This window comes from Zea mays, chromosome 2 (assembly GCF_902167145.1).
Source record: "Zea mays cultivar B73 chromosome 2, Zm-B73-REFERENCE-NAM-5.0, whole genome shotgun sequence".
Taxonomy (NCBI): Eukaryota; Viridiplantae; Streptophyta; class Magnoliopsida; order Poales; family Poaceae; genus Zea; species Zea mays.
The window spans coordinates 19,271,820-19,296,416 of NC_050097.1; the positions used below are offsets into that span (position 1 = coordinate 19,271,820).

At 48.3% G+C, this 24,597-nt stretch overlaps 2 protein-coding genes and 1 pseudogene across 4 annotated transcripts; all 3 read right to left on the reverse strand.

Annotated features, from left to right (window-relative positions):
* Positions 1 to 6,785: 6,785 nt before the first annotated feature.
* On the reverse strand, positions 6,786 to 12,406 carry LOC100272477 (uncharacterized; annotated as a pseudogene). Its single transcript, NR_156106.1, has 8 exons — positions 12,056 to 12,406; positions 10,403 to 10,498; positions 10,249 to 10,307; positions 10,086 to 10,149; positions 9,344 to 9,377; positions 8,719 to 8,770; positions 8,284 to 8,455; positions 6,786 to 7,125 (listed from the first exon to the last, which is right to left on the reverse strand). The product of NR_156106.1 is annotated as an uncharacterized protein (transcript).
* A 948-nt stretch (positions 12,407 to 13,354) lies between these two features.
* LOC103646079 (prolyl endopeptidase) lies at positions 13,355 to 17,300 on the reverse strand. Of its 2 annotated transcripts, XM_008670805.4 has the most exons (11): positions 16,794 to 17,300; positions 16,088 to 16,508; positions 15,910 to 15,980; positions 15,649 to 15,805; positions 14,897 to 15,514; positions 14,425 to 14,805; positions 14,251 to 14,326; positions 14,088 to 14,151; positions 13,840 to 14,011; positions 13,595 to 13,708; positions 13,355 to 13,506 (listed from the first exon to the last, which is right to left on the reverse strand). In XM_008670805.4, exons 1-11 carry the CDS (start codon positions 16,910 to 16,912, stop codon positions 13,441 to 13,443), a joined length of 2,259 nt encoding a protein of 752 aa, XP_008669027.1. In that variant the 5' UTR covers positions 16,913 to 17,300; the 3' UTR covers positions 13,355 to 13,440. The 2 variants fall into 2 exon arrangements, with proteins under 2 accessions (XP_008669027.1, XP_008669028.1); XM_008670806.4 differs by lacking the exon at positions 13,595 to 13,708 and having other exon boundaries at positions 13,386 to 13,506.
* Positions 17,301 to 19,143: 1,843 nt separating this feature from the next.
* Positions 19,144 to 23,198, reverse strand: LOC103646080 (mechanosensitive ion channel protein 6). Its single transcript, XM_020548187.2, has 5 exons — positions 20,765 to 23,198; positions 20,490 to 20,613; positions 20,083 to 20,376; positions 19,796 to 19,998; positions 19,144 to 19,697 (listed from the first exon to the last, which is right to left on the reverse strand). Exons 1-5 carry the CDS (start codon positions 22,666 to 22,668, stop codon positions 19,412 to 19,414), a joined length of 2,811 nt encoding a protein of 936 aa, XP_020403776.1. The 5' UTR covers positions 22,669 to 23,198; the 3' UTR covers positions 19,144 to 19,411.
* Positions 23,199 to 24,597: the final 1,399 nt, after the last annotated feature.

Consider the following 24,597-nt stretch of genomic DNA (forward strand, 5'->3'; position numbering starts at 1 on the left):
CCGGGCCATTTGGCTAATTGAGTTTTGGTGTTTGATGAACAACACAATCCGTGAACTAATAAGTTTTCTAGTGTTTGTGTTTGTAGTTCACAGGATGCGAAGAGAATTGGACCAAGGCAATGAGGATGCAACACCTCAAATGAAGACATAAAAAGATGCATAGAAGTCCAAGACTCAAGAACAAAAGAAGCCCATAGAAATCAGCAAAGAAACCTGAGAAGAGGGCTGTCAGCCAGCGCCTGGTGGCGCACCGGACAGTGCACAGTACCTGTCCGGTGTGCACCGGACTGTCCGGTGGGACAACCGGACGGTCTGCGCAGAGAGGCCGCAGGCAGGCACTCTCGGGCTGTAGCACCGGACTGTCCGGTGTGCACCGGACTGTCCGGTGTGCCAACGGGCAGACGGCAACGGTCGAATCCAACGGTCGGATCCAACGGTCGACTGCTACAGACGCCAACGGTCGGCTGACATAGGCGCACCGGACATCTACTGTTCAGTGTCCGGTGGTGCACCGGACTGTCCGGTGCACCCGACGACAGAAAGCTGCTGCTTTCTGTCCAACGGCTAGTTGGGGGTGTGGAGGCTATAAATACCACCCCAACCGGCCATTCTCAAGTGTGAGAGCCCAAGCAACATTCCAATACACATAGTGCATATTTCCAAGTGCTCAAACACCCAAGTGTTTAATAGAATCACTCGGTGATTAGCGTAGGTGCTTTGCGAAGTGCTTAGGTTAGTTAGACCGCTTTAGCGCTTGCTCTAGGTGAATCCTAGTTAGTTGAGTGAGTTTAGATAAACCTCACAACCCCTCGGCTCTTGCGCGAGCCGTTGTAATTGTACCGAGTGGGGCGAGAGTCTTGCGAGACCGTGACAACCGCGTTTGTGTCACGGCCGCCACCGTGTACCGGAGGGAACGAGGCCCGCGGCGTTTCGGCCGAAAGCTCGATAGTGGAGACGGCGGGGAGCGTCCGAGAGGAGCCGAAAGCGGAGCACCACTTGCGCGTGGAGAAGGCCCGCGGCTCTCTACGGAGTTACTCGACCGTGGTGCTTGGCCCTCGCGTGGGCTTCCCTTTGCGTAGGGGCACCAACGAGGATTAGTCGGGACCTTGCGCGGTTCCGGATACCTCGGTAAAAATACCGGCGTCATCCACGAGAGTTTGCATCTCTACTTAGCTCTTTACATTCCGCATTTATATTAAGCATTTAAGTTTCAATCTTGTTGTCATACTTATTTAGTGTAGATTGAAACTTAGCCTTTGCGGTAGAGATGGCAACACTTAGACAAAACCTAGTTTGCACATTCTAGTTTTGATTCTTGCATAGGTTTTGCTCTAGGGATTTAATTGTGGCCTAGATTAGTAAAAGTTTTAGAAGTCCTAATTCACCCCCCCCCTCTTAGGCGTCACCCGTTTCCTACAGTGGCGTCCCAACGGACGAGGGTTGCAATCAGCCCCTCTCAAGCGGTCCAAAGACCAACTTGAATACCACGATGTTTTGCTTTGCCTTTCAATATCCCGTTTGCGAGGAATCTCCACAACTTGAAGCCTCTCGCCCTTACACTTGAGATTTACAAAGAAATACAGAGTAAGGGAGGAACTAGCAACGCACACAAGACTCAAAATCAGAACAACAGCACGCACACAAGTCGCAACAAGAGCTCGCAACACAACTCAATGAGTTCACAACTCAACAAGAGCTCTAGATGCTATCACAATGAACCAAATGCGCGGAATCGATGTCTTGGTGCTTAGGAATGTTGTCGGAATACTTGGTGTTCTCCTCCATGCGCCTAGGGGTCCCTTTTATAGCCCCAAGGCAGCTAGGAGCCGTTGAGAGCAAATCAGGAAGGCTGATCTTGCCTTCTGTCGACTGGTGCACCGGACAGTCCGGTGCACACCGGACACTGTCTGGTGCCCGATTTCTTTTCTTAAACGGCGCAGCCGACCGTTGGCCGCCAGAGAGCCGTTGGCGCACCGGACAGTCCGGTGCCCCCTTCTAGCCGTTGGCTTGGCCACGTGTCCCGCGCATATCGCGCGGCCGACCGTTGGCCCGGCCGACCGTTGGCTCACCGGACAGTCCGGTGCACACCGGACAGTCCGGTGAATTATAGCCGTACGCCGCCGGTAAATTTCCGAGAGCGGCCAGTTCGCCCGAGTCCGTCTGGCGCACCGGACACTGTCCGGTGCACCACCGGACAGTCCGGTGCTCCAGACCGAACAGCCTTTTGGCTGTACACAGCCAACTTTTCTCTGACTCGATTTCTCCTGTTTCAAGCACTTAGACACAATACATTAGTCTTCAAAACAATGTACTAAGGTTTAGAAACATACCTTTACTCTTGATTTGCACTTTGTCCATCCATGGGTATAGATTCACATTTAAGCACTTGTGTTGGCACTCAATCACCAAAATACTTAGAAATGGCCCAAGGGCACATTTCCCTTTCAACATCTCTTGCCTCTCCCATTTCAAATCTTTGGAGAGAAATCTTTGAGTGAGCTTGAGAGCTGCGGTTTTGTGCTTCATCTCCAAATCTCTCTTGCTCTTCTTAATTCGAGCTTTGGTACTACATCGAGTTCTTTGTGGATTCATTACTCTTGGAGCTTCTAGCTCCTAGACGACTAGGTGTCTCTTGTGAGTCTCCAAATCTTGTGGAAGACCACAAGAAAGTTTGTATTACCCGCTCATTTGAGCAAAGATTATTGTGTGGGCTTGACCTTTGTGGTCGGCAAAGGGAGGATTAGGGTTGAAAGAGACCCGGCTCTTTGTGGGCGCCTCAACGAGGAAGTAGGGCACCTTTTGTGGTGTGACCGAACCTCGGGATAAATCTTGTGTCTCTTGTGTTCTTGCTCATTGTGTTTGTTTGTGTTCTCCGTTCTCTCATCATTGTGTGGAAGATTTGTTTATATCTTTTTGGTGTGTGGATTTTGAGAAGTGCCCTTCTCAGATCTACTACTTTGAACCTTGTGGATCACTTAGAACATCTCATTTCCAAAGTTAACTGGGTGAATTTCGAGATCAATTCAGTTTTACCCAGTTTGCTTCTAGTTTTTGTTGAAAAAGTTTTAACTTGCCTATTCACCCCCCTCTAGGCAACTTTCAACCGGACATGTCCGGTGTAACAGCGGGGCAACGACTACTTCGCGCCAACGGTCACCTGCAACAGCAATTAATGCGCGCCAGAGCGCGCAGAAGTCAGGCACACGCGTAGTGGCGCACCAGACACTCTACAGTACATGTTCGGTGCGCCACCGGACATCCAGGCGGGCCCAGAAGTTAGAGCTCCAACGGTCGAATCCCAACGGCTTTGGTGACGTGGCTGGCGCACCGGACATGTCCGGTGTACACCGGACTGTCCGGTGCACCATACGACAGTCAGCCCCACCAAACGGCTAGTTTGGTGGTTGGGGCTATAAATACCCCCAACCACCCACCATTCATAGCATCCAAGTTTTCCACTTCTCAACCACTTACAAGAGCTAGGCATTCAATTCTAGACACACCCAAGTGATCAAATCCTCTCCAATTCCACTCAAGGCTTTAGTGATTAGCGAGAGAGATTTGCCGTGTTCTTTTGAGCTCTTGCGCTTGGATTGCTTCTTTTCTTTCTCACTTGTTCTTGTGATCAAAACTCCATTGTAATCAAGGCAAGAGGCACCAATTGTGTGGTGGCCCTTGCGGGGAAGTTTTGTTCCCGGTTTTGATTTGAGAAGAGAAACTCACTCGGTCGGAGGGACCGTTTGAGAGAGGGAAAGGGTTGAAAGAGACCCGGTCTTTGTGACCACCTCAACGGGGAGTAGGTTTGCGAGAACCGAACCTCGGTAAAACAAATCCTTGTGTCACACTCCTTATTTGCTTGAGATTTGTTTTGCACCCTCTCTCGCGGACTCGTTTTTATTTCTAACGCTAACCCGGCTTGTAGTTGTGTTTATATTTGTAAATTTCAGTTTCGCCCTATTCACCCCCCCTCTAGGCGACTATCACTCTCCATCAAAGTGAGGAGGTTTGCCAAGTGGAATGGAGAGCAAATGAGCATTTGTACTTTGCGGAATGCGAGAGTAGTCAAAAGAAAAGTTCGAATTAACCGGTTTCCTTCTCTCGTAGTCGTTGTCATTGTTGTCCTTTTGGGAAGAAGTGGACTCGTCGCTGTCGTCGTAGTAGACGATTTCCTTGATGCGCCTTGTCTTCTTCTTCTTCCCATCCTTTCGTTTGTGGCCCGAGCCCGAGTCGGTAGGCTTGTCATCCTTCGGCTCGTTGACGAAGGACTCCTTCTCCTTATCATTGATCACGATTCCCTTCCCCTTAGGATCCATCTCTTTGGGCGGTTAGTCCCTTTCTTGAAGAGAACGGCTCCGATACCAATTGAGAGCACCTAGAGGGGGGGGGTGAATAGGTGATCCTGTGAAACTTGAAACTTAATCCACAAAGACTTGTTTAGGCGTTAGCACAATAATGCCAAGTGGCTTAGAGAGGAGTCTCAACAAAACACAATAACCACAAGAGATCAATCACAGAGATGGCACAGTGGTTTATCCCGTGGTTCGGTCAAGACCAACGCTTGCCTACTCCACGTTGTGGCGTCCCAACGGACGAGGGTTGCAATCAACCCCTCTCAAGCGGTCCAAAGACCCACTTGAATACCACGATGTTTTGCTTGCTTTACTATATCCCGTTTGCGAGGAATCTCCACACTTTGGAGCCTCTCGCCCTTACAAAGATGTTCACAAAGAAGCGCAGAGTAAGGGGGGGATGAGCAACTCACACAAGACACAAAGATCACAACAAATATGCACACACAAGACCCAGACTTAAGCTCAAAAGACTAGCACACTAGAACGGAGCTCAAATCACTAGAATGTCGAACAAGTGCGCAAGAATGGAGTGTGAGTGATCAAGAATGCTTAAGGAATGCTTGGTATTCTCCTCCATGCGCCTAGGGGTCCCTTTTATAGCCCCAAGGCAGCTAGGAGCCATTGAGAGCAATCTGGGAAGGCAATTCTTGCCTTCTGTCGCCTGGCGCACCGGATAGTCCGGTGCGGATTTCCTTCCTTATTTGGCGAAGCCGACCGTTGGCAGCCTTGGAGCCGTTGGCGCACCAGACACTGTCCGGTGCACACCGGACAGTCCGGTGCCCCCTCCCAACCGTTGGCTCGGCCACGTGTCTCGCGCAGATCGCGCAGCCGACCGTTGGCCTGGCCGACCGTTGGCGCACCGGACAGTCCAGTGCACACCGGATAGTCCGGTGAATTATAGTCGTACGCCGTTAATTTATTCCCGAGAGCGCCAAGTTCGCCTGAGCCAGCCTGGCACACCGGACACTGTCCGGTGCACCACCGGACAGTCCGGTGCACCCAGACAGCGCTGGCTTTGGCTGAAACAAAGCTATCTCTCTCCAATTTGTTTTCTCCTGTTTCCAACACTTAGACACAATACATTAGTCTCTAAAACAATGTACTAAGTCCGAGAAACATACCTTTATACTTGATTTGTACTTTGTCCACCATTTGACACTTAAGCACTTGTGTTGGACACTAAATCACCAAAACACTTAGAAATGGCCATGGGCACATTTCCCTTTCAAGATTCCTGTTACTATCGTAAATATGAATATAATTGGTATTTTACCACTCGTTGCATCCTCGTCCTCTTTCACACTTCCAATCTTTTCTTTTCACTTACCCTAATTATTGTTGTGTTCTTGAAAGAGGTTCCGTTAGGAAGAAATTTGCACCATTTTTTTGTTCTTGAAAGAGGTTCCATTAGGAAGAGATTTGCACCATTCTTCGTGTTCTTGAAAAAAAGCCCCTGTTGCAAGAACGGAGAGCCTCGCTGGTGTAAAGGTGTCTAGTACTTCTCGTGTTCCGGATTGCTTCTGTGATATAGTTATTTGAGGAGGTTGATTGAAACTTCCAATCTTTTAAAACTCATTTGGGAGGTCCTTTAGACCTTGTTCAATTGCTCCTATACATATGAATTGGATGAGTTTGAAAAAGAATTAGTGGATTTTTTTTGTTTACTATAGATTTAAACTCACTCAATTTACCCAAATCACATGGATTGAGACTAAAACGAATATGACCTTATGATAAGTCTAAGACACGATTGCAAGAAGCTTTATCATGTAGTGAGAAAATTGTGAAATGTGGAATATTGAACAACAGTCCTACCGGTGGGGGCGAAAATCTTTCATGGCATTCCATGGTATTGGATGCCCTGGTCTGAGATCCAACAAAAAATTGAAGCTAATGTAAATCTGCATTGTCTTAAATGAAAAAAGAGTTCACGGCTGTGCGTATTCTTACATCGAAAGTCTATGGAAAAATACTATTTTTTCGAAAACTTTAACCACTCGTCTTATTTAAAATATTTATTCAAAAATATAAAATTTTAAGTGAAGCACAAACTACCCTAAGTAATAAAATAAATCACAAAAAACACAAAAAACACATGGTAACTCATTATTATTATTATTTGGATAAGAGGGGTGGTTAAAGTTTTTCTAAAAAGTCAACGGTATAATATATTTATGAATGGAGAGATTAGTTTGAACTGTAGGAGCTACTCAATAAGAAATTAAGGATGTAGTAACACGATAAAATCCGGAGAACTTTCAAACCTGGTCTAGTGCGAGAACAACATCCAATACTTATTATGACACTAGGTGAGTGCCCGTGCGTTGCAACGGAAACATGTAATATTACGATAACTTATATATAAAATATGTGTTAAACTGTTATGAGAAAAGGTTTTACATACCCTATTTTTATCAATATGACAACAGAGGATCAATATAAGACCTTGGCATGGCTTCAGAAGTTCACATTAATGAATTATGGAGCAAGAGCAACTATTTCTGGTGTTTCAGTAGAAAGAATGGGGATATGTGTTTATCTCTCTCCTACATGTTACACAATGTGCTACAGAATAACACCTCTAGGTCGCTGCTACAACTACAGAGAATAAATTATGGATTATGGGTGCCCTACTAAGTTAGCTACATGTAAAATCTGGGGCGATTGACCCCCTAATGCTTCATCTTGGAGATCTCACAGAAATACACCTTCCGCACAAGGCGAGCCTTGATAAAGCTCGCGATATTCGTGTCCTGATCTTCAGTGCAGACAGCTGCAGGGGAAATGATTGTGTCAGTCAGCACGAGTGAAAAATGTCAGCAGAAACACAAGAATGGAAAATTATATGGTGCGCAAGTAGGCCTGCACCCTATTTAACTAAAGGTGTGTTTGGTTCAGTTTTCTAAACCAATTGTGTTGCCAAAAATCTAAAATCTCACACGAACGGTACAACATCAGAATAGATTTTTAAAAGTCTATAGATTTCTCAAGTTCAATTCAAAATCACCATCTACCCCAAAATTTTCAAATTACTATTATTCATGTTACATCTATCACTCTTGTAGTATCTACCATTGATAGTTGTGTTTTAATCAAATATATTTTAGATTTCTCACAACCCTCAGCTCGAAGCAAATTTTTCACGCCTCACAATTGGATTCATATTTTCATAAATCTATAGGTGTGAACCAATCATGTTGTAATGTTCCAAAAAAATCATCACAAAAAATATGTATGCAACACACCTAAGTGCAACAGCAATAATTCAGTTCGAAATTCATCTCCGATGTTGAGATTAAGAAAGCAGAAGTATCACTGTCAACACATGATGAACAGTGCCAGGTTGACTGCTTATCTATTTTGTTTCTTGACATCTACGATGAATTCAAACTGAATTGTTGCATCTATATTTAATTTTATGTTTACTGCATACACTATCTTTATGATATTTTTGAAACACTGCAATATGGTATTTTAGCTAACGAGGATGCCAGCATCCCTGGGCGCTAAAAAATAAAAACTGCACTCCACAAGAAAAACATGTTGACAATGTTTACAAATAATCCATAACATACAACGTTTGCAGTCTAACTAAAAGATATACAACTACTTACAGTTACTGCAGTTTCATGAAAACATAATCTTGACTATTTGATTCAATTTTTTCATATGTATCAGAACATTGTTAATAGACAATATATATAAACAATGGATACAATAATACTCTTCAAGAATAGTTAGTGCAGAAGGGACCAGCCAACAAGTATCAAACTACCATGCTTTTTTGCCATATACTATATATCACAGAACCTTCATTTTATTATCATGTCACATGGTTAAGAAACGATAAATGACACAAAGTCACTGGTCCTTTAAGGAGAGTAAAAGAATGAAAAGGTATTTGGCCTGAGGTTGGCTACAAAATCATTACCTTCCGTCTAGAGGTGCTTGAAGTTTCTTTGTGCCCATTTGGAAACATGGCATTACGATGTTTCTTCTCTTAATGGTTTACTCCCTGTAGCTGGCTAATTATTCTATGTTGTTTTTTTCCACTTCTAGGATTGGCGAGCTGTCTTGCTTTTCTTTGAGCAATCTGTCACAAACTACTGGAAGAAGCATCAACTGCAATCACCAAAAGGTTAGATAATGCGACCTCAATGTTCTTTGCTTATGTCTTGTGAAACGAACATTTATTGGTGTGAATGCATTATAACCTTTTCTTGGCAAATGGAGTTTGTGCTGATTGTACCCATGTGCCTCAGAAAAATCATGGTTGGTGATTTGTTGAATAGACTTCAGTTTTTTAATGCGACCTCAGTTTTTTTATCTATTGAAACAGGAAAATGAAGGGCCATCTCGGACTAACCTGCAGGAGCGTTGGCGCATGCTGGACTCTTGTGTGTCTGCAATGTTGAAACCTACATTGTAAATGGTTAGGTAAATGCTTCACTTAAAAATGGCAGTAAATGCTTCCATGTGCTCATGATCAAGTAGGTTTTATGTTCAATCTGCAGTTCTACACAAGTGCGATTCATTTTGATACTCATTTCTATTTACTTTCAGAGCTCGTGCTAACTGCCATGAAGTGCAATGCACCTATGACTGCCAATTGATATTATGCTCCTGCCATAAAGTGCATTGCATCGTGCTAACTGTACACTAACCTGTGAGGATATAAGGTCAGTATTTGTTTATGTTTTCTCCTTTAGTATCATATAAAAAACAGCACGCCTAGACAACCCAGAAAATGTGTCGCAATAGGAATATCAGATTCTAACGCTGGCAGCAATCTCGAATGATAATATTTTTTTCCAAACAAGCGAGGTCACTAAACAGAAGCGGCAACAGATAAAAACTAAAGATAAAAACTAAAGAGTACAGATGATTGGCATCACATCGGGAATGAAATATGCCTAACATATCATCTTGCATAATAGATTATTTGCTGAGAAGAATAACGAAAACATATTTAGCTGTTCATCACAAGTTACCTTAGATTTTGCTGTTCAAGGTCCTTTGGGTCTTCTTTCCGCCAGAACATACAAGGGTATTTCAGATTTGCAAACAAGGAAAAGCAAGAACTTCAATGAGACATCATTGTAAAACCAAGTTTCTGATTTAAATAAAGATGATGCTTACGGTCAACACATTCACAAATGTAAATGTGTGAAATTGTTCAAACATAAGGCTGATGTGGTCATGCTCAGGTAGTATGTACAGACCTAAAAACAAGGTATATGACAACAATACCAGCCACTAAACACACATGGTTAATCACTAAAACAATTCTCTGATTAATCAGGAAAAATTATAGCAGCCACCAGAACTATACAGGTTTAGTAATTGCTTCACTAAAAAATGGCCCCATGTGTAAATTTCCAGGTGGTATGTACAGACATAAAAACAAGGGTATATGACTACTTCTTGTGCTTAAATAATAGCTGGCACTAAACAGTGTATCCAGTTCATCAGGAAATCGGTTCTGAGTGATTAATCACTAAAACAACATCCATGATGCAAATTATTTGATTAACCATGTACATACCAGTAATTGCATGTACATACCAGTAATTGCTTCACTAAAAATGCCCCCAATTTGCTCATGCTTAAGGAATATGTATAGAACTAAAAACAAGGGTATATGATAACAATACCAGCCACTAAACAAACACACATGTTTAATCACGAAAACAATTCTCTGACAACTCCTATAAAAACAAGGGTTGTCTGTACCTGAAGGAAGCAAGATCCGAGATTAGCTTTCCACATGTTCTTTCCAAACCGATAGCACGAACAGCTGCAAAAAGTTGCAAGCAAACAAGAACAAAACATCAGTGTATAACAACAGCTTCGTTATACCTTATCTATGCATTCATAGACGTCAAGCATACTATACTCTGTCATTTCGATCATTGTGTAAGTCCACTGCTTGTTTGCCATAGGCAAGTATGCTTGCTGCGAAGAAGTGCATGCCAAAACATGTGTTAGCTCACATTGGTTCATCATCGAAAATGGAAGTGGCAGAACAAAGTTGTTTCTCTTGTGCATACAGTTAAATTAATTCCGCTGACAACTGAAAGAGCAACTTCTTTTGCTCCTTCCTCATAGACTTGCTGTGTAGAGCAACTGGAGACAAAAAAAACTATCTGATGGGTACAAGAAACAAGCACATCAATCCTCTTGACGTCAATCCTCTTGAGATACGTTTCAAGGAAAGATAAAATCTATAATTCTAAAAAAACATAAACATTTTCTATCCATTCAGCGTACTTATTACTGGAGTACGTAGCGATTCCTGTACGATTCCCACGAAATAAAATCTAGTTGTGTGTTACTCGCTTTCCTTTTTAAAAAAACTAATCCTTATAGATCACGGTTTGTCAATCCTCCATACGAGAAAACTGAGAACTGATCCGTGCACACCTATAAAGGCAACTGAAAACTAATCATGGTACACCACGACTTACCTATCTGTGTCAGGCAACTGAAAAGTGAAAACTAATATGAGCCTTCACATCTTATCTGTAGAAGCAAGTTAATAATCCAAACACGGTTAAAAATGAAGGAACGTCTATAGCACGGTTCCCTAAGTATAATATATGGTTCCACCCATATAATCCATATAAATAAGCCGTGTATTAAAGGATTCTAGTGAATAAGATAAAATGTTTAGATATATTGGATTGTATGAACGAGTTTCTTAGATATCAGCGTGTCTGCGTGTGCCTCCAGCCAATAAGCTACCAGCGTGGAGCCTTTTTCCCCAAAATTATCTAGGACTGGCACTTTCAGTCAATAAGCTACCAGCGTGTCTGCGTGTGCCTCCAGCCAGCACCTACACTAATCGAACTGAAAAAATCACTATCAACTTGGCAAGCAAAACTCTAAACAAGAATGGCAGGGCCAGGGTCGTCCTGATCAACCCAGTGCTTGACAGTCAGCTCGTCTATGTGATGTCGTCGATGCAGCTGCCACCAACGGTCGACACAGCAAACTGGCAGGTTGCGCAGGGCATTTCTTTGAGCAGGTGAAACCTCCAAATCTTCAACTGGCCAGCTGGCTGGCTTGTGTCCTGGCAATCGGTTATCGGTCTGCAGTGCGCACCACCAAGGAGCTAGCCAGCTGGGTGATTTAGGAATCAAAGACACTGTGGGACTCAAATCGTCTGCCTCATACTGAAGCTAATTCATCGGCTTCATGCATGCAATCAGCACAAACCTTGCTAATTATTGCCTTTGTGAACCGGTTATCCTCACAGGGCAACGATAGAACTCAGTCAAGTCCAAACTGACCATTTTGACCAGAGTACCAGACAGTGCTCAATAATGATGATGAGGGTGATAGACGAGTCTCCCTCTCATCGGTGGACCGGGCAGACTGCACTCAGAAACCGCTCATCGGTGGACCGGCATGGAGGGGATACTCGAAAACCGCTGCTTGACTGCCTTATCGTCGAACTTCGATCGCTCCGCACCGCTGATGGCGGCCCACCCGGGGGTGAGCGGATCGCCGGGGCCACCGAGAAGAACGACTCCTCTCTCGATGCCGCCGTCCGCGTTGCGCGCGATAAGCACGGAGACGGCTCCCTTGTCCGCAGCGCGCGCCACAACCCTGCCGCGGTACCCACCACAAATCGCGCCCGCAAGAGGAAGAGGAGAGGACGACAAAGCAAGCAAAAGGGTGAGGGCAAGGCCGTGTAGTACCTTGGATCCGCTCGGTTAGGGGGCTCAATAGCCGGATCTGGCTGCCATCTCCGGGGAGGCCTGCTCGGAGTCGAGCTCCTGCCGCAGCCCCCGCGCGGCGTCCTCTGCGTCCTCTCCCGACGCAGTCGCGCCGCCGCCAGCTCCTTGGGGAGGGAGGTTGAGGAGAGGCTGCGGGCTGGGGAGGCGGCGAGGGGAGTGCGGATTTCACGGAGCGCGGTTTGTGGGGGACGCGCCCGTGCGCGGAGGGATCTCGCGGCGGACGCGAAGGCGGCTGCCACAGCGGGGAGACGAGATGGGCATCACAAGCGGGGGGCGCGGGCAGACAGGCGTCGAGAGGCAGAACACGGGTGTGCACGCCTACAATAAGGACATATAGAGTAGTAGAGATAAAAGATCAACACTTTAAAAAAAAGTTTTGTTTATGTACTAGACTCTAGAAAATAGATGAATCAATTTGTGTTTCTGATATTTTTACAAATAAATCAATTTTTAATTATATTTGTAATAATATTTTATTAAAAATATCTCGTTTATTATAACACTTAATTATTTAAATTCTAATCTAGTTTCAATTTACTGTGCATTAATATAACAAACTTCGTAAGTATCAATAACAAGGTCTCAAATTTACACTAAAGAAAAGCTGTTTTTTTTAAAGTAGTCGCAGAAAAGAAGCCCTTTTAGTTCAGCTTCTAATTTTCCAAACCAGAAGCAGAACCAAACATGTGTCACGCCAAGTTGCCAGCCTGGCCGCTTACAATACAGCACCGATACATTGTAACCTAAGACCATCTCCAGCAACGTCCCCGCTCCCGACCCCCTTTCTGCGCGTTGTGGAGGACGGGGCCCACAGATGCGCGGCCACCATCTCCAGCAGCGGCACGCATCCGGGCAGCGACGGCGCATCTCGCCTGTGGAGCGTCGTCTGTGGGCCCCGCGCGGCGGACACGCGGCGCGTCTCGGTTGGCGAGTGCGAGATGCGGGGCGCGAGCAGCGCGCGCCGGAATGGGCGTTGGCGAGAGGGGGCGCGGAGGATGGGGGCGCGATGCGGGAGCTGCTGGAGACGTCTACAGTTGACGCGAGCGCGGAGATTGGGAAAAAAATTTGTTGCAGCCCGGCTGCAAACCAGGCTGTTTGCAGCCCCTCACAAAAAGGTGGATAGGCCCCACCTGCAGGTCCACCAGATAACGTTTTAGTTGTATTATTTACCTGCGGGTGGGACCTATCTTCCTTTTTGTGAGGGGCTGCAAACAACCTGGTTTGCAGCCGGGCTGCAACAAATTTTTTTCCGGAGATTGGGCAGCCGGAGCCGTTTGCGGGTCGCTGCTGGCGTTGGTCTAACAGCCTGAGCCAAATGCGCAGTACTCATTTGGTGGGTTACTCAGTCAGTCCATCCAAGAGACTCCCATCATCTTCGCGGCGAATGCGTACCGATCCGCAGCCTCGTCGATCTGCCACCCACAACAAAAACGGAGCGACTCATTCAGTCCGTGCACGAGAAAGCAGGGCGCGAGCGAGAGCGAGAGCGAGAGCGCATACGATCTTCTGCGTGGAGCGGCCGCAGCAGTGGCCGCTCTTGCGCTCGATCCGGGCGACGACGGGGTTCGTCTGCGGGCTGCCATCCGCGCCGGGGCGCAGGACGTGCTGCATCGTCTGCCGGACCGGATTGCGTTGGATTCGAGTACGTGGGGGTGGGGGCACAGCACAGCGCAGCAGCGCGTCAGACACGTATTGAGTGAGACAGGATTACAAGAAGCAGCTGGCGGTGGAGACGACGCACGTACCGCGAGGAATTTGAGCGTGTGCGACGGCACCACGCGGTCGTCGTGGTCCGCCGTCAGCAGCATGGTTGCAGGGTACTGGCCGCCTAAGCCCCGGCAGCTTGCGTCGCCGTTGGCAGCTGCGGCCGCCCGTTTGTTCTCCCACGGCCGCCGCACGTTGTGCAGGGGGGAGTACCTGCATGATCAGTGCGTCATTGCCGACTCTCTTTGTGAAAACAGACAGTAGCGGTAGTAAGCAGCCGGAGCCATACTTGATAAGCCACTGGAACTCTTCCTCGTTCTCCGAACACCCGAAGTCGCATGTCCATGCACGACCTGAACGTGCAGATGCAGAGGACGACCAGATTCGTGAGAAGTCTCTCTCTCTCTCTCTTTCTCTTCACTCTTCAGGAACAGAAGCATGCAGAACCGTACCTATGGTGAACTTGTGGAACCGTAGCATGTCCATCACTCCGACATGGGCCAGGGCACAGCCAAACAGATCAGGGCGCTGCATCCACATCCACCACCACGACCCACAAACAATTCTCGTTCATTTCTCTACAAGCATGGACTGATGAGACAGCGACACACGAAAGGCTAACTAACCTGGTTCACGCAGGCAGCTACCAGGAGGCCCCCGTTGCTGCCGCCCTCGACGCACAGCCTCGCCGGGCTGGTGTAGCCAGCGGACACGAGGAACTCGCCGGCGGCGACGAAGTCGTCGAAGCAGTTCTGCTTGTTGGCGAGCGACCCGGCCCTGTGCCAGCCCTCGCCGTACTCCCCGCCGCCCCTGAGGTTGGCGACGCACGCCACGAACCCCAGGTTCCTCATCAGGACCACGCGGGCGACGCTGAACTGCGGCGTCACGCTCACGCCGAAGCCGCCGTAGCCGAACAGTAGTGCCGGGTGCGATCCGTCCAGGCTGATCTCCTTCTTGGATACGATGAACATTGGGATCTTGGTCCCATCCTTACTCGGATAAAACACCTGAACGAACGAACGAATGATCACTGAGTGACCAATTGGTTGTCTTGACAACAATGTTTCACGTACAGCTCGAGACAAGTTAGTTACCTACCTGCTTCGCTTCAAACTCGTTTCGATCGAATCCTGGAACCGAGATCTCTCTGTACACGTCCATCTCCGGGACCGCAGAGCCGACATCGCACCTGTAGATGATCCCGGGGGTAAGGAAGCTCGCGAACTCGACGAACACCTCGGCGTCGCATCGTCTGCCGGAGATCCCGCTGACAGTGCCGATGTCGACGGGTATGTCGTGAAGCAGCTCCCCAGTGACCAGGCTCCTCATCTGCAGGACGCACCTGACATCCGACAGGTAGCTCACCAGCAGCTTGTGGCCGTGGACGGCGCACGCCGACTCCAGGACCGCCTTCCCGTCCTCGTCCTCGGGAACCACGTCGGTCCACCACGGCGACCCGGGCTCGTCGTCGTCGACGTCCACCCTCGCCAGCTTGTACCTTGGAGCGTCTTTGTTCGTGAGGAACGTGAACTGGGTGCCGTCGTTAGCGATGAGCCCGTAGTAGGCCTCGAACCTGTCCACGAGCTTGACGAAGGGGAGCATGCCGTTGCCATGGGCGCTCTTCACGCCGCCCAGCCCGTGAGCGAGAGCCGACAGGTCGCAGTAGTACAGCTTGTTCACCGGCTCTGACGTTTCTGAGACCGAAAGGATCACGTACTGCAACAGGTAACAGCAGGTACCATCAGACTAGGATTATCTACCATGCTGCCAGCCGACATATATATAGGTGCGGAACCTTTTTTTTTGCACCAAAATTCCATGTATAAAAAAAATGAGCTGGGCCAGCTTACCTTGCCGTCTTCTGTGACTTGAGGGATGTATATGTACTTGGGATGATCAGGGTCTCTCCAGCACAACACGTCCTGTGACTGCTCTGTTCCAAGGAAATGATAGTAGACTTCGTGGTTGAGATTGACGCCAGTCTTCATCCCAGAATCCAGCGCATCCCTGCTCACCGGCACCACCATTGCCAGCTCAAGCTTGGAACACAGTTGCCATTTCTACAAAAAAAAAAAGGTCCTGTAGAAAACTACAGATTTTTGGGCACTAACCTTGGAGCCGGAAAACGCGAGTAGAAGAACCCTTGGCCGTCACGAGTCCACGCGATGCGCGAGAATTTCACCTGCATCGCGATTTTTTAATTAAAGAACATGGAACTCTCTCTCTCTCTCTCAAAAACAGAGAACGCTCGTCTCGTCAGCGGCCAGCCTCGATCGATGAGCAGCTCACCCAGGACAGCGTATCGGGCAGGTGCTCCTTGTCGCGCACGCGCATGACCCTGATGGTGACCCAGTCGCTGCCGCTGCCGCTGGTGCCGTAGGCCAGGTGCTCGCCGTCGTCGCTCACGCCGACCACGCCGAGCGACACCGTGCCGTCCTCGCTGAACGTGCTGGGGTCCAGCAGCACGTCGGGCTCGCCGCCCAGCCCGTGCTGCACGTAGAGCGCGCTGTGCGGGCGGAGGCCCGGGTTGTGGAAGTAGAAGTAGCTGCCCCGGCGCTTGAAGGGCGCGCGGAAGCGCGGGTGGTCGAAGAGCGCGGTGAGCTGCCCGCGCAGGCGCCCGCGGTGGTCGCAGCTGGACAGCACGGCGCTGGTCACGGCCGCCTGCGCGTCCACGAACTCCTTCACCTCCTTCGAATCCACCTGCTCCATCCTAATGAGTAATGACGACGTGCGTTTATTTAACCACGGCGCAGAACAGTGTGTCAGCGAGCACAATGTCCAAACCAAAGAACAAAAAAGGTTCACTAAGTTTGGTTTGAAAAAAAGAAAGAAAGAAGTGTTAAGTTTCGTTATGTCTCTGTACATTGAAGCAAATTTTACGGACACAAAAAAGCAAACAGATGCAAAAATGCCTTGAAGGAACAGGACAGGACGGAAAGATAGCAAGAGATATTCCAGGAGCGTACGTACATACATATAAATATTTTAGACTCACCATCTGTAAGGGTCCGGCACGAGGACGCCGTGGTAGTCGTCGACGATGTCTTCGTCCCGGCGAGCCTGAGGGTACTTGAGCGGCGGCAACGGCCCGTCCGCGGTGGCCAGGGAGCCCATAGCGACAGAACACACTAGTTTAGCAATAGCAACACAGAGCGGGCGGAAGCACACAGAGCAAGGCGGCGCTGGAGCTGGAGATGGAGATGACAACACACTGCACACCGACACGATACCTACGTCCTCCTCCTCTGATCCCCCAGGTTTTATAGAGCGCTCCGGGCATTCTTCCCCGTTCTTAAAAAAATTGCGCAATTTTAAAAATGTCGACAGTACTAGAGACAGGGAGAGAAAACATGTACGATGTATAAAGATAAAATAAAGGTTCCTGACAATAAATTATGTCACTATGACAATTCGCTTTGTTCGCCAACGGCCAACGCAAGTCTGTGAGCAGGAAAAATAAATGGGTTTATTTCTTGGTATTTGTTATCGTACAGAAAGAGAGGAGACAAAGGAAGGGGGGCGTGGATAATCCTAATCCCAGCCCAGCGCACGGAATAATCCTGTTCAGGACACATTTCCATGCGAGAAACGAGGACGATGTCGCCATGGGGTGTAAGAATGTTGCCATACATGAGGACCGAGGATGCGTCGCTGTCACGCGAGAGCCGAGGACCATGGGCTCACGAGCCATGACATCTGAGCCATGGCATCGGATTTATTTATTGTGAATATCCTGATCCTTTTTTTTCTTCTGAATTCCTTTTCTTTGGCGTCGAGATTCTTTGCCTGTGCGCTCCTCTCCGGTAAAAAACAATCCTTTTTTCCCTTGAGGCTTGCGGTGAAGAACAGGGTTTGCTCATTGTCCTAGACTCCTAGGGCCTGTTTGTTTACCCCATATTATATAATCTGGATTAAATAATCCTAAGAGGCAAACAAACAATCTAGCTTATTTGCCCAGATTATATAATCTAACCCCTTGGATTATGATAATCCATAAGCAAGTGAGGAGGTGCTTATTTCAGATTATTTTTTTCCCACTTCCCCACTACCCTTTCAAGTTTCCTAGAAATTACCCACCATTGCCATTATAATCTACCGAATCGTTTTTGCGCCTATCGGATCGGAGAAGCCCGCCGCCCAACAGAAACACGCCAGATAATCTGGGTAAACAAACAGGACTACTCAGATTATATAATCCAAATTATATAATCCAGATTATATAATCCTCCAAAAATAATCCAGATTATATAATCCATTGGGGTAAACAAACAGGCCCCTAGTCCCCTACTCCCCTTGTCGTGCTCGCTCGATGTGCGAGTAAACCCTCTTTGTTCGAGGAGACAAATCTTAGATCCAGCCAATCAAAAGTCTGTGCGAAAAATATTAGACTATATTCCAATTTAAACTCAAAATAGCTATCTTCTAATTACTACCTAGATCACATCACATGCTAACATGTGACAAGGTGACTCTAGGATTGACTAGAGAACTGAAGAACACTTCGAAAGCAAGGCCAGAAAGTGAAGCACTAAAATCAATCTCAATGGTAAGTTTCATTCATGGGTATAAAGAGTGCCACATCGTCTTTACAGGTTTGATGGACGAATCGAATAACCTCCTGCGGTTAGGGACGGCGACAATTTGATCCACAGACCTGAAACTCGACCCGACGAGTGTGGGCACGTGTAAAGATTTTGACCCACGGATGCACCCACACCTGATTTAAAGTTTCACAAGGGTGGGTGCGGATTTATATTTCAACCCAGGTGACCCACACTTGATCTGAAATTTGTTTATTCTTTATTTTGCGCAAAAATGATTAAGATACAATATTAATTCCTTTAAATAAGTAACTTCGCTAATTATTTATGAAATATTTTATTGATGCTCAACATGAGAACGCTTAAAATATGTGGATATAACTCAATTATTGATGATAATTAATTGCTTACAGTTAAATTATTGTTTAAGAGGGTTTGGAATTACACTGCGGGTGTGATCGCGGATGGGTTTAGGTAGAATCCATGGGTGCGAGCGTGAGCGAGTTTTTGGTTCACTCGACCCGTTGCCATTTCTACCTATCTAACGGTTTTATAGACTAGATACAACTTTAAATTATTGCACAAATGTTCCATGTGATTATGTGGGCCCACATTTGATCAAACGTAACAAAAACTGCACAAGCTAGCATGCTGCAGTAGTTTACGCACACGAGAAGAAGCAGATACAATGCCATGGACTACTAACAACAAAGAACTAATCAGTCATTGGGCTGCACACAAGCTCTCTGTTAATAGAATGGCAAGCGTCAGGCGCACACAAGCATCATATGTATTCTGAAGAAATCATTACCAAGTGATGAAATCAATTATTCAATACCATCTGTAATAGAATGACAAGCATCAGGTAATATAACTGAGATGAACTAAAGATATCTGAGATGGACTAAAGATAACTATGGAGTACTTGGACCAACAACACAATAACTACAGGAAAAAGCTCAAGTGATGGCTGCAGCGACAGCAAAACCTGTTGCCGCCTCTCGTCAGAACGCTGTCACAGCTCAACTCACTCAGGAACTACTACCTCTAGCAGCACAAATCTCATCTCATCTCAATAACTAAACGTCCATGTCGACGGCATCCTTGAGGACTGGATGGCAGGCGCGTTCCGGACGTTGATGTCGAGCGGCAGCATCCGGTACTCGATCTCGAGGTCTCTCAGGACCTTGATCATCTCCTGGAGCAGCAGCTCTCTCCGCTCGAACCTCATCCCCATGTCGTGGAAGTTGATCGTCTGGCGACACCAGATGGAGGCCTTCAGCTTGTTCGTGTCGTCCACGTCGCGCAGGACCACCATGGAGCCAGGGTACCAGTGCTCCTTCTTGTTGTCAAGGTAACTGGATTTTTTTTAAAAATAAATAAATATTTACTAGTACATTAGGTATGTATTTTTGGGAAATTCATATAGGGTTAAAAGGCATCAATCAGTACTTACTGCATCAGTCTCTCCTTCATGAGGGACAGTTTCTCCACCGGCGTTGCGACATGAACAGTGAAGTCCACCGAATCTCCCATGTCAGGACTCCTGTAGTAATTCATGATCGGTAGCTGGGCTAGCTTACTGTTTGGATAGTACACCTTGAGGTTGTCATATCGGAGGAAGATCGTCGTCATGATGTTCATCTCCTCCACGACCACCTGACGATGATGCGAATTACTCTTCATCAATTGGTGCGCAAAGCAATTCTTCAGTGTAGTAGATAACGAGAATTAGCGACCAACCTGCATTCCATCAACTTCGCATCGGTCGCCGACATCGAAAGGATGCATCACGAACAGGAACACGATCGCCTCGAAGATGGTCCTGAGAGTGTTCCCGAACATGAACACCGCCACGAGCAGCTGCGAGCTGAGCAGGACGAAGAACTTGGACGTCGCGATCCCCAGGATGAGGAGCCAGAGCGCGAGAACGATGAGCGCGACCACGACGTTGGCCATCTGGTGCAGCTTGTTCACTGCGGTCTTGGTGTCGTTGAGCGTCAGGGCGAGAGCTTTGCGCTCTCTGAACGCGTTTACCTACAGTATCCAGACGACAGCGATTGGACGCCACGGGATTTTGTTTCATGTTTCCTGAGAGATGGATACAATACAAGATGAGGAGTTGTGTTGTGTCTACTAAGATCGTTTACCACCCAGTTCTTGAGTGACCTCTTGCTGACCCTGTTGTGCTCCTGCGCTCCTTCGAAAAGATCCATCGCCTTCAGAGCTTCTTCCTGTCTCATGAAACGCATCAAGTCTGACAGGTATATGTGCCTGTAATAGGTTCAGAGAATCCATAACTGAATGAAGAAGGATGCCAATCCATGATGTTCCAAACAACATGTTTGATATAGAAAGTACGCGAAATATTATGAAGAGATGTGCTAGTAAAAAAAAGTAGTCGATCGAATGCGAATGCTCTCACTTGGATCCAGGCTTGGCGACGTTCTGGAAGATCCTCTTGGCAGCAACCTTGGCCTCGTACTCGCTGTGTATCTCCGTGGCCAGCTCGTCCTCGCCCGTTGCATGCTTGAGCTGCTCGTCCATCGTTGTCAGCGCCCCGTACCGAACAATCTTCATCAGCCTCTTCATGCTCCACGCAGAGATGTTCTTCTGGCTGAGCTTGTGGAGCTGGTCAATCGAGATGCCGTCATCCAGATGGCGCTCTGTTTTCTGCCTATGCAGCTGCTTGCTGGCCCCTCCTCCTTCCCGCCTGGACGTGGCCGTCGTGAGGCGCCCACTCTTGGGCAGTGGCCCGGACTTGCCCGGCATCGCTGTCGCTTCGAGCTCACTGGGGATGGACGCCCCCGCGCTCTGGAGCCTCTGCACCTCAGCCATCATCCGGCTCTCGTCCACTAGCGGCGGGCCGGAGAGGGTCTCGATGACGTACTGGTTGAAGAGCGCTTCCTGGATCCTGTCGAAGTAGGTGGAGACGTGGAAGGACGAGGCGAGCACCTTGAGCAGCAACGTCTTGATGAGGCGGATCACGGTGGCCACGAGGAGGCAGCACAGCACCTTGGTGACGTAGGGCAGCACCAGCGTGTGCGTCTCCCGCTTGGCGGCCTTGTCGAACAGGAGGTGCCAGGACACGAGCGCGACACCCAGCCAGAGCACGTTCCGCACGGCCCGCCGCACGCCGTACACGAAGTAGAGCACCTTCTTTCGCAGAAGGAAGTTGCGCTCGACGAAGAAGACGGCGATGCGGATGACCCAGCCGGACACGAGGCGGCCGCAGATGAGCACGAACACGAGGAGCTCCCACTTCCAGAGGTGGAGCCCCGAGAGCTTCTTTATGGACAGGCTGGGTATGGTAACGCTGCAGATGAGCGCGCCCACGATGACCACCAGGCTCACCCACTCCATGATGAGAAGGCAGTCCATGGTGTCGCGCTTGAAGTCCGAGGTCATGCCCTCGTCCATGAACGGGTCGTCGTCCTCATCCTCGAAGGCACCTGACTTGCCGATGGGCCCTGATTTGCCAATGAGCCCCGACTTGCCGATAAGACCCGACCGGAGCTGGCCGGACTTGGGCGGCAGCCCCTTGGAGACAAATGACTTTCGGGGATCCACCTCGCTGGCGGGGGCGCTCGACGTCGACGGTGGCGGGGGATCCATTAGCCGAGATCGCGTCTTGCTGCGCGCCAGCAGGGAGGAACCGGTGGACGTCGACGTGCAGCGTAGCACCTCGGCAGTGTCCAAGTCGATGGTGCTCTGGTTCCGGTTGTGGCTGGCGTCGTAGGAGGAGGAGGACGCCGACGACGTGGACGGGGAGAACCGTTTCCGGGGATCCTGGAACGAGACGCGCAGCTCCCTGGAGGCGTTGACAGATGTCGGCGCGCGTGGCGGCCTTCTCATCTCGTCCACCTCGAAGTCGGGGTCGATGGACAGCTCGCCGCCAGCGGCCGCCTGCTTCCGGAGGAAGCTGCCAATGAGGCGGCTCGGCGGATCTTCGCTGGACTCCCCGCCGCCGGCCGAAGACTGCGGCGTGCGGTTCTTGAAACTGAACGACTCGCCGGAGCGGGGCGCATCGCCCCCAGCGCTGGAGGTCGACGCGCTCGAGCCGGACGCAGACGCCGCGAGCATGCTCACCGCGCCGCCGGCCCGCGGCGTGCTGACCGCGGAGCTGTGCCCGGACATGCCTCCGGCCGCGTGGAGGGAGACCGGCGAGTGCGGCTCGGCGTCGATCTTCACGACGACCTCCCGGCGGTCGCCGTCGCTGGGCTGGTCAGCGCGTTCCTTGTCCTGGTCGTGTTCGAAGTCGAAGGACCCCGACCGGGACGAGGCGTTGGACCCGTACAACCTGATGCTGCTCCTCCGCTGCTGATCCATGGCCCCGGCAGTGGGCAACCCAAACGACGAATCAGCTGCTCAGGAACAGGCCGTCTCGCTGGATATTAGCGGGGAAACTCTGCTCGGAACGCGGGGCGGCAGAGAGACATTGCGCGGACGCTCATGCATGCGCTCGCGCCGCACCGGGGGTGCGCGGTGCGCCTGCTGCTTTGGAGCTAGCTGCAGGCGAGGCCTCAGGGGCAGGAAGCGAGGTCGCACACGCACGCATGCACCTACGGCGAGCGCGCTGTCCCGGCCGCGATCGGGGTGCGAGCAAAATGCACTGGCTCTTGGCTCGCCAGAGAGCACGGCGCGCGCGTCGTGGTGTTTGCTTGGCGACGGGCGCGACACGCGTTTACGGGAGTGCTGGGGCGCCTTGCGGGAGTCCTATATACCGGGGAACGGCGGGCATGCACTGGAGCCATGACCGGCGAGCATGCGAACGCGGTGCCCTCGATCCGCAACCACCGGCGGGCGGAGTTTAGTTGGGGCTGTGCGATCCCGTTGCTCAGCTCGGGTGGGATAGCATCTAGCAGAGGCTATTTTTGGCCTCCTTTTATGCTCGTCTTGGTCACTCACGTGTGATTGATTTGATTCAACCGTCGGTTTGCATCTGTTCTCGCCTAGTCACCTTTGCTCCGGCTATCCTCCTGATACCCGTTGCCTTTAAAGCTTTTTAAAGCTTCTTAGCGCTAGCTTTACAACCCTATTTTTCTAAAAAAAAATCTATTTCTCCAAGAAATATTAGTTAATTTTTCTCTTAAAGATAAAAATCTCTTAAGAAAATAGAGTTGTCAAACTAGCACTTATATGATAACATCGTGTCCTGCCTTCTATGCTTGTTTGCTTTCTTTGATAACACGACTGTTTTTCTTTTTATGCTTTACGAGGTGATCATCACCAAGCATGACGGGTGACAATTGAAGACGAGGAAAGTCGACAAGAAGTTGATGTATGAATGGGTCACACTTATAATCCATATTTAGGGTCTGTTTGATGCATTTCTAGCCTATTTTTTAGCGCGCGCGCACACATATATATATATATATATATATATATATATATATATATATATATATATATATATATATATATATATATATATATATATATATATATATATATATATGATATATGTTGTATCCGTATCGAAGGGATATGATTTTTTTAAACCATGATGTACGGATGTTGGAGATGGCAATGGGTACCCGAAACCCGATGGGTTTTTACCCCATTAGGGTACGGGTTTGGGTCAATTTTCATACCCATGGGTTTGTTAATGGGCATAAATGTATACCCGACAGGTTCATGGGTACGGGTTTGTTCCTATAGTACCCAAACCCGTGAACCCGTGGGTTTTTTAAACCCGACCAAACCTAGTGTATATTGTCATTTTATTTTATAAATGAACAACAAACTTGTTAACTACCTATTTACTTCCTATTTTTATCAAATAGTGAATGTATAAGTAGTTGGTGAGAGTGTTGCTTGCTTGCTATTATAGTTATTACTAGCGTTATATATGTGGTGGATGTATAACTTAGTGCAAGGTAACTTGATTATACAACTTATTATTTGTATTTAATTCTCTCTACTAATATTTTTATACCAAATCATGAACTCGTTGTTCATTACATAAATTTTGGACCATGATCTCATTAATCATTACGATACTTATTGATTATAAAAAGAATAAGTATATTGGAGATAAAACCCGCGGGTAACCCGTGGGTACCCGCTAACCCGATGGGTACGGGTTTGGGCAAAATTTCAAACCCGTCACGGGTACGGGTTTTTTAATGGGTGTAAATATTTTTTACGGGTACGGGTTTGGGATAGCAAAACCCGGCGGGTTTGTACCCATTGCCATCTCTAGATGTTGGTCAACTGATAAAGCTCTCGTAAGAAACCATCACAGAATAACACGGT